This window comes from Chaetodon auriga, chromosome 23 (genome assembly GCF_051107435.1).
Source record: "Chaetodon auriga isolate fChaAug3 chromosome 23, fChaAug3.hap1, whole genome shotgun sequence".
NCBI lineage: Eukaryota > Metazoa > Chordata > Actinopteri > Chaetodontiformes > Chaetodontidae > Chaetodon > Chaetodon auriga.
In genome coordinates, this window is record NC_135096.1 from 9,882,883 (window position 1) to 9,896,025 (window position 13,143).

The 13,143-nt window shown below is 43.7% G+C and overlaps 2 protein-coding genes across 9 annotated transcripts in view; both read right to left on the reverse strand.

Annotated features, from left to right (window-relative positions):
- LOC143315931 (transmembrane protein 163a) overlaps positions 1–6,886 on the reverse strand; it is a 44,704-nt gene extending 37,818 nt beyond the window's left edge. Inside the window, exons 1-2 of one of the 5 annotated variants that reach the window (XM_076723515.1) lie at positions 3,621–3,699; positions 2,312–2,469 (exon numbers count right to left, since the gene is read on the reverse strand). The gene's annotated coding sequence lies outside the window, so the exon portion shown is untranslated. The other 4 variants (XM_076723516.1, XM_076723513.1, XM_076723514.1 and 1 more) reach the window with 4 other exon arrangements.
- Positions 6,887–8,531: 1,645 nt separating this feature from the next.
- The window catches only part of zranb3 (zinc finger, RAN-binding domain containing 3), a 73,623-nt gene continuing 69,011 nt past the window's right edge, over positions 8,532–13,143 (reverse strand). For all 4 annotated transcript variants that reach the window (XM_076723503.1, XM_076723500.1, XM_076723501.1 and 1 more), the window contains 2 exons: positions 9,926–10,057; positions 8,532–9,217 (listed from right to left, as the gene is read on the reverse strand). In XM_076723503.1, the coding sequence (XP_076579618.1) occupies positions 9,119–9,217; positions 9,926–10,057 (231 nt within the window). In that variant the 3' untranslated portion in view covers positions 8,532–9,118. The remainder of the gene's footprint in view (positions 9,218–9,925; positions 10,058–13,143) is intronic.

Genomic DNA, 13,143 nt, shown 5'->3' on the forward strand with positions numbered 1-13,143 from the left:
CCATCCATCCTTTACCTGCAACCGCTCATCCTTTGGAGGGTTCTAGCTGACAGCGGGGGAGAGGCGGGGGCGCACCCCGGAGGTCTGTCTGAATCAGTTTATATGCTGGATTCGAGCCTCAGCCAGCACCTGGTAGCTCTAAGGTTCAGAGCAGAATATGCTGAAGTCAGAGCTTTCATATTTTAAAATGATCAATAAAAGAGGACTGTTGAGTACAGACCAAACAAAGTGATATGCAAACAGGAATACACAATATGTTGTTCTACGGCCTTAAACTCATTTTCCCGACCTTCAATTGCCAAACTGATCGGCTCGCTGGCTTATAAAGATGCTTTCGTGAACTCCTAGCACGTCCTAACGTGACGCCATAGGACGCATCTAACAAGACAGAAGCAGCTATTTGGATCATCAGGTTTCCGTGGGAGATACAGCTGGGTGTCATCGGCGTAGCAGCGAAACAAAAACCTTATGGATTATGAGGCCGAGTGGGAGTGTGAGGAGGAGGATGAGTTGGTTATTGAGAAAGCTGAATTGGAAAGGTAGGAGTTGAGGCTTTCCAAAGCTGGATTTGGGTCGACAGAGCATAGAAATCTGGTTTTCTGTGTTTGCAGCGGCAGGGTGAAGCAGTGGGGGTGCTGCCAAGGGTTTATTGATATTTTAAGGTGAAGCAGCACAGATGAAAATAGTGACTCCAGTTTCGGTTTTGAGTTACGATAATGGGATCTTGCTTCTATAACTACTGCAGTTTCATAAAGTATATTACACAATAATGACAGGCACTAAAAACTATATATTCTCATACCTGCTGTGCTCGTCTGGCACAGCAGGTATAAAAAGCACGAGCCATCATAATACGACAAAGGGTTTGTTTTTGTGTCCATATTTAACTTCTTTTTCTTGGTTTGCCTATGGTGCCTTAATGTGATGTCAAGTATTACACCACTGACATTGAGATAATGATGCCAAAAGACTGTTTTGCTGCTGAAACATCTGTAATCTTCTATTGACATGTCCTCAACAGCAGAGGTGTGTATGTGTGTGTGTGTGTGTGTGTGTGTGTGGCAGTGATTTATGCCTTTGTGTGTGAATTTGTGGGTGGAACAAAGCTAATCCTCTGTGTGTCTGAGAGAAATATCCCGAAGATGAGATGCACCTGCTGCTGGGTAATTCCTCCAGTGTGTGTTCATGCCCTCTTATTATCTTCTCTTTCTTCCTTTGAATCAGCTTCTCATTAATTTGACAAAGGCTCAATCACTCCAGCACACGTTACACTATGAATAGCTTCACCATATTTGCCTGTTTGGACATTTTTCTGTTCATACACTATAAACCTGTATATGTAAAGGTGCTGTATATTTAATTATTTGCTCTATTGCTCTGAATATGTTTCACTGTTGTGTTTACTGGTTGTATCCTCTTCATTACTCTCTATCTTTTTCTCTGTAGCTAAAGCAAGAAAAGTTCCCCACAGACACTATTAAAATTTCATCTGAACTTAGCTAATCTATTTCGGAGCCAGAACCACGAGGCTTCATGTATGTGGAGAAATCTACTGCTGTCAAACATGAATGGATTATGAACCAGATGAGGACGTTGAAATTGGACGATGTGACGATGTTTGCAGGGGCCAGTTCTTGCCTCCTGCAATATGTGTGCATGGCAACTACAGTATGACTAAACTTAGGGAGGGATTGTGGATGTGGCAAATAAACTATGGTTGAAGAAATAGCTCAGCAGTTTGGGAAGAATGCTTGTTTGCCTTTTTGCTGAGAGTTAGATGAGAAGATAGATACCGCTCTGTAACCAGGAGACTGTTAGCTTATCTTAGCTTACCTTGAAAAGGTATAAACAATCTGCCTCCACGTGCCAACATGCTCACAAATTAAAATGTTATACCTCATACGTAATCTGTCCAAAAAAAAAAAACCCCAAGCAGTGGTTTTACTGGGGGGTTATGTGCCTCATGTGTTACAGACTAATTTGGACTCCGGAGGAGTTGGGATGATTTTAACATCACCTGTAATTCAAATCCTCTTCGGACGTCCTTGTATTTCAAAGTGGTGACCTTACGGTGACACTTAGTACATCCTGCATTGGTGCTGGACTTAAGTCATGTGACTCTCATTTATTAGATGACAAAATGCATCACAGCATCCACCATTCAGCTGCTGTCAAGACTCTGGACACCTGATTTTCTGTTAGTTACTTGCTGCTAGCAGTGTTGGCAGTTCACTAACGCACCTGATATGAATCTAGGACATCATGAGTTCAGAACTACCTGAAAAAAAGTTATCCGATGGTGTGGACTTACATAAACACTGGCACGGAGTTGAGTCAGGTTTTACACTCTCAGGATTAACGCTGATGCTTCTGCCGCGTGTTAAATGGTCCAACTCGCTGAAAAGCTCTCGCTTCTCCAGGTATATCTGAACACCTCGCTCCTCTCATCACGGCTGGCAAACCTGCCCGCTATCACATAATTAAATAAGATTTATATCATCACATAGAATAATTCTGTGTGGGCTGCTGGTGAATGCTGCTATAGCCAACTTTCCCCCCTTTTCTTTTTGCACCAGCCCACTCACACAGTAATTGAGAAACTGGCATAACTGAGTACACAGAAAAAAGAAAAAAAATAATTAAATATATAAAAAAAAGTGGTGTGGGTGTGAAGATGTCCACGGTTGAGTGGCCAAATGCAACCCACTCAAACAGCCAATTGTCAAAGTACTTATCAATAAATTTCAACGGACGTTTGTGACACAGGTATAATTGGTTTTGCATCAGTATGAAGTCAGATTTCCATAAATGATGAAAGATTGAAGACAGATTGGTTGCACTTGGCTTTAAATTTTTCCTTCACTTGCATTTTATGTGTATTTGGCAGCATCCAGTGAAATCATTTTCAAACTAATCTGAGGATGACCATATTTTTTTTCACTGTCGTTTGCCACAATGCATTGAGAATATGATAAACAAAGGAGGTAAATGTCACATTCTTTGTGGTCACAGTAATTACACTCACTGCTCGTCAGTGTATTAATAGGCTTAGCTCTTTGCTAATGATACAGCATGAGGGAGGGAAGGCTTCATAATTACTTACATCACAGCTTTACACAGCCTTGGCTGAAAATGCACATTTAAATGCCAACATAACTTTGCAGAATGTGAATAATTGTGCTTTGCTGCTAAGAAAAGGTGTTTCCTTCCTTTCTGATTTGATTGGACTAATTTGGTAACTACAAGGCACTCAAAAACCCACCGCCAACGCTGAACAACTCTGCAGCTTACACCCCAAGAAATCGCTCCTAACACTTCAGACTCAAGTTAAACTCATTTCTTGGCCTTTTGCGAACTCATCTCAAACTTTTGGAATCTTTTTTTTTCCTGCTAGTTTTATAATTACGGCTACAAGGTGATAATCATCTAGTGGCAGAAATCCCAGATCTGGACCGTCACCAAAGGCGAATCAATTGTTGCCGAGTCCAAAGCCAATCTGTCCACTAGTATCCACTGAAAGCTGTTCATACGGGTTTGAGAAAATGTAACCTTTTCAATGTGGACAGAAGAGCTAATTTAGCCATAGATTTCCAGTGAAGTACACAGTTAATGCTGCAAACCTGTAGCTCTTTTCTGATGCGTCCGTACTTGCGACACGTGCAAGAAGGTGAGCTGTTTTTCATCTGCTGGAAGGGGTGCATGTGAATAGGGCTGAGGTTCCCTTCTGGCATCCATAAAGCATCACTCACACTCTAATCTGAAATGCAAAGAGGCTGAGAACAGAAGCAAAAAGTAAGTTAAGTTTGAGATGCCAGGAATTCACAAAATGTTTGACTGGGAACTAAAAAGGACTGCTTTAGTAGATGTGAACCAAACATGTTTCGCCAGCTGGAAAGAAGGGACGACATGGAGGACAGACAGGGGATACTTTCCTGCAATGACTGAAAAGTGCTGCGATTTTATGCAGTCACGTGAGCGTATAGGCTGTGGATGAATATCGAGTCAACCTAAAGGAACCCAGTCGCAATGTTTTCAGCTCCGGACCAGCGGCGGGGACATTTTGGCAGATTGGCCGACTCCATAGCCCCTGCATTGATGTGTGACAAGATATCCGCCGCTGTTCGGCTGCTCATGCCGCGTGTTCAAGGCATTATGGGATGTTGTACCGACGGAGCAGAGGGCTGATGGAAGACAGTCGCAATCGCCCTCTTCTCATTAGACGCAGGGCTGTCTGTGCTCATTAGGCCGGCAGCAGCGCAGTGGGGATCTATTCTCCTGAGGTGACCAAAGGTGCTTACACAGACCTTCCAAGTCTCAGTAATGATGCCCCAGACCTGTCACTCTTGTCACACGACTGACATGACCTTTTTCTGGCTCATGCGCCGAAATAAAGAAAAAAAAACACAAAAAAAAAACAATGTCACAGGATGAGGCAAGAGAAGTCCTGTTTTGCCCCCAAATTTGAAAATCTGCCCAGATTTGCATCAGTGTGCACCATGAAACTTTCCCCGCTGTTGATTCACTTCTCACTAAAGTCAACAAAGACTATTTCCTGTGAATTTATTGGCGATTTAAGTGATTGCGATCCAGGTTTTAATCTACGCACAAAAGCCAGACCTTGCCATTAAGACCTATGAAATACAGGCGTGCTGAGTGGCAACACAGCGGCTGAATAGATGTCTGGAAGCAATCTATGAAAGATGGCTGATCAATGGCTGCAAAATGAAATGGGAGATGAAAAGATGTCTTTTAAGGCTCATGAAAGGGGAACTTGTTGGAGGGCATTTTGTTCAGCTTTCCATGTCTCACCTCAATCATCTGAACACAGCAGACATTAAAGGGAGAAAACGGTAAAACTGTAACCTACTGTGGCTTTATTCCACTGATGTCAAGTACCACCAAGACTCTCCTGTGACTCTATGGAACATTTTCATGCATGAACTGTATGTTGAGTTAATGCTGCATACATTCTTGTCTTGGCTTAAAGTGCTGCTATGCATTTGGCATTTGACTTTTTTTCACCGAATACTCCACAGTTTTTTGTTTATATATGCAGATTAATATGCTGACACGACCTGCTGTAAATTGCAACGGAAGAAAAGCTTTGTGATAATAAAATATAGATGAGATTACATCACTCCTAAATTGCATTAGGTACAGATGTCTTGCAGAACAATGTGGTCACATCCAGTCCTCACGGGGGCCTTTCCAAACAAAGCCTGATTGTAATGGGCCACATGAAGCGCCAATTTAGCCCCACACGAGCTCCAACATACAAATGAGAGCGAGCTACAGTGAAGACATACATTAATCCTAGCCAGATTGGGGACTGTATGAATTATGCTAAGAACCTTATCTGTTATTTCCCCTGATCTCCTGCTGGGTGAATTGATTGCGTTTTTGGTCTTAATCCGCAGCATGCCATGCGTCTTGGGAGACAACCAGGGAGCCATCTTGAATAAATAGAATTTGGACTTGACAAAAGCCACCTCCAGCTGAGCAATGAGAAAGCATCCTTTTACCACCGCACATCCCCTACTACGCAGAATGACATTAGGAAATGGCCAGCCGCGGTTTACATGGCATTGTTGCATTGATTTTCTGTCACTCGCTTCAGCTGCACTTTCTCTTTTGCGTGTATGACACTCATCAGGATGGATAAGACCATTTTGGAAAACTCCTTCTGTTGCAGCGGTCCTCAAGAAACAACTCTATGCAACCAGAGAGGGATGTTTTAATGAGATTAATTAGATCGCTTATGAGTGATGGTCCTCCACCAATTACCTGGGCCATAATACCGTTTTCCTCCACCCAGGGCGTTGCGCTCTGCTGAGCGATGCCAGCCTTCTGCGAGCGCGAGGCTGCAGCAGGAAATGATTAATCATCTCATCACCATCCCAAGAGATAATATGACAATAAAGACAAAAGCCTCTCATCGGCTGTGGCTGTTTAAAGCCAAGAATTGCTTCCTAAACGCCGACTCCGGAGTTCAATTAGACGATACGGGTGCAGCCTTTTAGAATACAAGCTTTCTTGATGTTGTAACACAAAACCGCAGAGGTCTGACTGTAGATCCATTCCTTTTCTGTAATGAGGTTCTGCAGCTCACATTCCCTCCCAGTGACATAAAATCAGAGGTGCTCTGGCAAAACAGACGGTGCCATTCCTGTTTTACACTCCTGAAGGAGAGCAGCGGGGTATGACCTCCCTCGTGTCTATTTCCTTTTTGTTGCTGAAGGGCAGGGAGGGTCACAGACACAGAGGGATCACAGTGGAGAGTGTGGCAGCCAGGAATCAAACCACAGCAGGATTCAGCCACGGATTGGAGAGCCGGTGGCTGCACGCAGCGCGCCGTGCAGGCTTTTATTGGCCCTTCTCCATCACACCTGTCACACAAGATTGGGTTTGTAGAAGCGCTTCCTTCAGCTGAAAAGGCCAAAGTAGATTATGGGGGCAGGCGAGGTTGAAATGGAATAACCAATGGAATGGCGCCAAATATAACGCCTTTCTGTCTGAATGCAAATCATGATTGAATTATGAATGATTTGTACAGTTTACTGTCAAGTTTTGCCTGCTTGGAAGAGCACTTTTCAGACATTGCCATGCAACAGACCCCTAAAAAGACACATTTTGTCACCATCCTGTGGGGAGATAATATTGAACATGAAACCTACAATTAACAATACTCGTTCTCATACATAATGTAATGCCTGTAATTAGAAGAAATTCCTGTGGAATTGAGTTACAGCGCTATTAATCTATTTCTCAATTTGCCGTGGACCCCCAGGAGTCCTCTGAAGGGTCCCTGGAGGTCCTCTGACCCACATTGAGAAACACAGTTTCTGTTGCAACTCTGATGTGCACGTGTCGAGGAAATGTATTACTCTCCGACTGGTGCTTTCTTCTTTTGTTTGTGATAATATGAAAACCAACAATGTGTGTTTGTCCATCTCTCTGTACTTCATGACAAATTTTGTTTCATTTTTGAAATAATACTGCAGTTTTACAATATCAAAAGACTCCATGAGATGTGTGCTGTATTCATTTTGTCAAATTTGTGCTGTTTTTTTCTCCTTAATTCCATTTGCAAGGATTTTCTTCTGACGGCGCCATTTGGCTTTCCTCTTGTTACTGTCGTTTCTTTGTAACTATACTGTGATTTTATGTCCTTATTTCCGCTAGACATTTGCCCGGCTAATTTTGGCCATGTGACGTTCAGAGTGTGGCGCGTTGCTATGAAACCTGCTGAAATGTCTCTGCAGTGGCGGCACCGAGGCAAAGATGTTGATTGCACTTGATGGAAAGAGTGAGTTTTGCTCTGATGCTGGCTTTAAAGAAAGAGTGGAGGGGATGAGCGTGTTAGACAGAGAGCAAACATGCAAACCTCTGCGGCCGTCCGTCGGTGTTTGAGTCCATCTTTATTACTGTCATCACCTGCGGAGGTAATGTTTTTCCTCTGAGCTGATAGGTTGTCCAACGCAAACAGTGTCACGCGGCTGCAGCGCTGCTCTTTACCCAGCAGACCCTCTGGGAAGAACATGAGACGTCTTCATCTGGGCGCTGCCTCATTATGGCTCCGTCTGACAAACACACACAACACTCTTCCAATATACACTTCTCTGTGAAACACACACGCGTTATTTGTGTAACGCACAGAAGACACACTCAGCTACACTTCTGCACTACTTCCTCACTTGCTTTCTCCCTCCCGCACACACGCACACACACCTTTTGGGTGTAATAAAACAGCAGATCAGAGTCATTGGCTGCTGACAGCAACTGACACTGAAACCTGCTGTTGTTGGAAGGCTGCCTGGGAGATGTTCATTACTCACAAAGCTTGTCGGTTTGGACAGGAGAGGAACAACGGTCTTATTAAGTGGAGACCTAGAGCAGCCGTAGGGGAAATACACACACACCCACGCGTGCACCCACATGGGCTCCGAGAAAGTTAGAAGCTGTGGCTTCGACCGAGTGCTCTGATAGGCTAAGAGAAGTTGGGGCTGCCAGAAAAATTTAAAACTTTTCTGGCGACGGCGGAATTTGCTGAGTTCGGAGTTTGACACGGCTGACAGACAGACAAATCGTGACATGACGACATCTGCGACGTCAAACCGCGGAGCCTCGGCGCCGAGAGGGGAAGTCAGATTGTGCTGCGGAGGAATGTGACGGCCTCATTTTCACAGGAGCCTGCTGATATTGATTGGAGTTTCTGATGTCTGTCTGGCTCATTGTATAACTCTCACAAGAAGAGATTCAATATTCCCGACATTGCTGAACCTGAAGCCTTGTTTCCATAGTAACTCTGCTCTCCGTCTCTCTAAACATAGCCCTCCTGACTGACTTTAGCCCTGCTCAGATCATCAAGCACAGCTGAAGATGGTAGGAGGTAGATGCGTGGACATGGCCAATAATGTTCATGACTTGAGGCGATGAAACGATTTGCTAGCTTGTCAGAACAACCAACGTCTTGGTGTATTTACAGTCCAAACCGTGGTTAAAGCACCAGAGGAACAGAGGGAGACAACATGAAATAGATGAAAATAGGTTTTTATTTCACGAGAAGCGTTCATCTATCTTCCAAAAAGAAAGATTTACAAGGCGCCACTTGTTGAGGGCGCCAATGAGGACACGCGTGTTTTCTTCCGTGGAGTTTTAATCACAAAGGCCCCGATTCATCCCTCACCTGCTACTTTTCACCAAGTTTGCAAAAACTTAAAATAGCAGCATCTCTCTAAACAACCTGCTCCATTTCAGCCTCGAGCAAAAAGGGGCCGTCATAAATCACAACTACCGCACTTGTGACGGTTCGGGGACGAGAGGGGAGTTGGCTGAATTTGCATTTGACGCAGTCGTCGCTGTTTTTTAAGTAATTCTCCACAGCTTCAACCAACAGGACACCGCTACCATCGCAGAGTGAGGGAGAAGGAAAGTAGGAATCTTGAAGGGGTTCAAAGGAAATCCAAGCCTTTTATCCCAGTCTGTCAGGGTGAAAGGCATTTCTGACACTCTGATGTGAGTTTTGTTACTGAAAAATCATGATGCATCTCACAAATCACACCAGTGCAATTTGATTTAGGAATTTTTCCAGCCATACAGCCACTACTGAACCTCCGTTTCATTTCCTGATGAAGAACATCCTGATGTCTGACGCAACCTTGGAGGCTGCGGCGCTCTTCCTCATCTGGCTCCGTTCTTTGGCTTGCTGAGCCGTCCTCTGTGGAGAAAAATGGAGCATGATGTAAGAGTCAAATCTGCAGTCTGCGCCGAAGAGAAAAGTGAGATCAATATATTGAGCATCCCTAGATTAAAGTGTCTGAGCGGTGGCATAAACAGCGAGAGGATCCCCTTATCAGAACGCGCAGTTCTCCACATCAGTTTAGATACGTCAAAATATGAAGCGTTTCCTTCTTAACTGACACCCACTCCGACAAAACCGCTTTCTGGCGTGAAAGTAAAGCACATTTTAGCTTACAATGAAAGCTCTATTTGATTTTGAAACCTCTGCTCTCGCATCAGCTCTGTTCTTAAGAAGTGAATTGTCTGTGATTATGAAATATTGACTGAAGACGCTCATGAAGCAAAATGTTCCCAAGACAGATATATACAGTAGCCTTTTGCAACAAATACTATACATCAAGATGTCATATAGCTACATCATGTGAAGTTATTACAGGCAGTATATAGCGATGTGAGGGATGGCAGGACTTTTGATCAATGTGTTTGACCGTGTATCGCATTACTGACATCACATGTGATCCTCAACATGAGTGATGAGGCTTTCTTTTTATATGGGGATAAAGGAGAGGTCCATCCACTGTGCACCTTAAATGTTAGACAAATTGCTTTTGCCCCTTAAGCCCTTTGGCTCTAAAAGCCGGTGTTGCTGTTGTTAAGGGTGCAGCGATGCGGAGTGTGCACGTACGGCCTTGTGGCAGACGGTGCAGAGCGTCTGCAGGTTGTCCAGGGTGCACTGTCCTCCTCCGCTGTAGACCGGCCGGATGTGGTCGACCTGCCAGAAATCCCCTTCGACCGGAGCGCGGATCATCTCATTCAGCTAGAAACACACACAGAACGAAATAGTGAGCGTCTCAGTACACTGACTACCCTTGGATGTTTTCCCATAGTGCTCTAAATTGGCAAAAAAATAAGCTGCGAGTGTGCTGCCCTCCCAAACCATCCATCTACGCTGAGGTTCATTTCTGTAGCTGATGTGATGTCTTTAGTAAAGCTCACTCTTTTTCTCCGAGTGCTAAAGTGACCTAAATTGTTATTTTGCTGCACACACACACACGAGATCATTTGAATTAAACAAATCTCAGCACCGCGGGGGCACTTTTGCAATGACACTTCACAATAAGAGAAGACAAAAACAAATAAGTCTCAAGGAGGACACATGACAGCGATGGCAAAAAGCTACAGCAGGAAACGATTAAATGAAAAAGAGCAGAAAAAGGCCTCTAAAGGTTTCAAATAATGAGATTAATGCGAGACTCAAACTGACTTTCTGCAATCCATCACCATCAGATGCCACAGGTACAGCCATATAAACTGTTGGCCTACATAGCAGCAGCTGTAGGGAAACTTAATCAGTGAGTACATGTTAATCTGCCTGACAAAGACACAGAAAGGAGGTTAAATAAACCACAGGAAACAACATGTTTCCATGTTTGTATGCTGTTAATGGCTTTCAGGAATTATACATTTACACACCACGCCATTGCTTTTCAAGGAGTTCCAGCTTTGTGACAATGCAATAAAGGTCCTTCAGTTTATTTGAAAAACTTTGGAGATCCATGGTTTTCACTGGACAGCAACGATAGCCTGATAACCATATTGTGGATGGTCTCGTAGCTGAGCTACTGCATTGCAAAGATAACATTTCAGATCACAGATCTTGTTCACCACAGATTATTGCGGACTGCAAATGTAAAATATGATTATTCATTGTAATTGGAGGAAATCCTATTTGTAGCAGCAACTTTGCCAGCAAATCCAAGTCCCAAGTAAAAATACAAAGACAACTAATTGCTTTGACTCTCAAGACAGTGACAAACCACTGGCATACCAATATTGGGCAAATGTTAGCATGCTAACATACTAAACTAAGATAATGAACACGGTGAACATTACCTGCTGAAGCATGTTACAAACTGATGCTACCAAAGATCTCGTGTCCATCGTCGTATTTTCATATTCTTCTCAGTCTAATGAACTTGTGATGTGCTTAAAATGCATTAAAGGTGCTGGCAAGGTTACTTCACTGGAACCATGTCGCTCTGTGTGAAGTGCTAGATACTCGTTTTAAATTGCTAATTACTAATTAAATGTTAGCATGATCGCATATTAAGACAGACACGAGAAAAAGGAGCTGCTAAACATTGGTATATTGGTCTTGCTACTGCGCTCATGTTAGCATGCTGACATTAGCATTTAGCTTAAAGCACCACTGTGTCTCAACACAGTTTGATGAAGGTCTTTACAGGAGCTCCAGTGGAGCAGTGAAGAAACACTGGGAACAAAATGACCTGGAAACAGCACCAGTATGTGGCTTGCTACATCTGAACCAAATGCTTGATTTTATTTTGAAAACACATCGAAAAGAGATGAAAGAGGGAAAGACAGAAACAGAAAAAAAGAAGAAAGAAAGGAACACAAACTAAAGGAGAGAATACAGAGCAAGCAAGGGGAAGAGCAAAAGATGATTGAGAGAATTAGAAATAGAGAGAGAGGAGCCTGATGGGAAGAGTTCAGGGCAAAAAATCCATTTTCCTGCTTTGAGTGCTACTCTGTTCGACATTAAGGGAGCGAGCTGGAATTGATCCCAACAGATTTAAAGAACAGGCCTGCTCACAGGGGCAGAGTTCAGCTTTCACACACACACACACACACACACACACACACACACACACACACACACACACACACAGACTCTCCAGTCAATTGAACCTGCTTTTGTGCCAAAACCATGCACCTTGCTACACCAGACCAGCACTACTACACACTTTAACACACCACAATTCTGCTCACAGGCACAGAAAATCCACACATACACACCAAAATACCAACACACACATGCACAAATTCTGTTATACACATACTTGCACACACCAAAAGACCCCAAGGTACACATAAAGACCCATCTACACATGTATACACACCAGGAAACACACACACTTGCACATGCACAGACACACAGACACAGACACAGACACACACACACACACACACACACACACACACCAGAACCCCCTGTATGAACCAAAGAATGAGCCTATAATCTCAAGGCTCCTCCACCGCTGTGGCGTCTTATCATGTGGCTGAGTTTGTTTCCTCTAAAGCTTGGTGCATCGATCGGCGCTGATGCTGCTGCCGGCGGCACTGGGAAGGGAGGTGAGCGTGTGTGTGTGTGTGTGTGTGTGTGTGTGTGTGTGTGCATAAGGAAGGGGGGGCAGGGGGTGGCTTTGCAGGATAACAGCCAACCAAATCAAACAGGCTTACTGGTCGAGGCCTGGCACTGGGAAAAAAATCAATGGGCCCAGCAATCCATTTACTGGGAGCTGGCCCCCTGGAGTGCAGATCAACCTGTGTGTGTGCGCATGTGTGTGCGCGCGTGCATATATGCGTAGGTGGGTGGGATGGAGAACACAGGGTGCTTTTATTTTTGCACTTACACAAATAAAAAAATCACTTTCCTTGTCAGTTCTTTAGCTCACATTAGGAGACTGACGTTAACATGGTGTGTGAATTCAAGGATTTTTAATACTGTGCATCTAATAAATCTGTTCCATACTGAGAATGTACTGAAGGTGCCAGTAACCTTATTTCACCTGAACCCAAATCCCTAAAACATCCACCTAAATCACTGAAGATAAGTCCCATTAACCTCAGCTTCACTCTGTGTTAAGTGCGATCAAGTTAACACGTTAACATAAGATGGTAACCACGGTAAACGTGACACCTGCTAAACATCAGCATGTTAAATTTATCATTGTGAACATGTTAGCATACTACCATTTAGCTCAAAGCACCATCCTCACAGAGCTGATAGCGTGGCTGTAGAAATGTCTCATGTATTTATTAACTCAGCATTTTTTTGTACTCCAAGACATTATGTCTATCTTTAATTTCTGATCACAGACA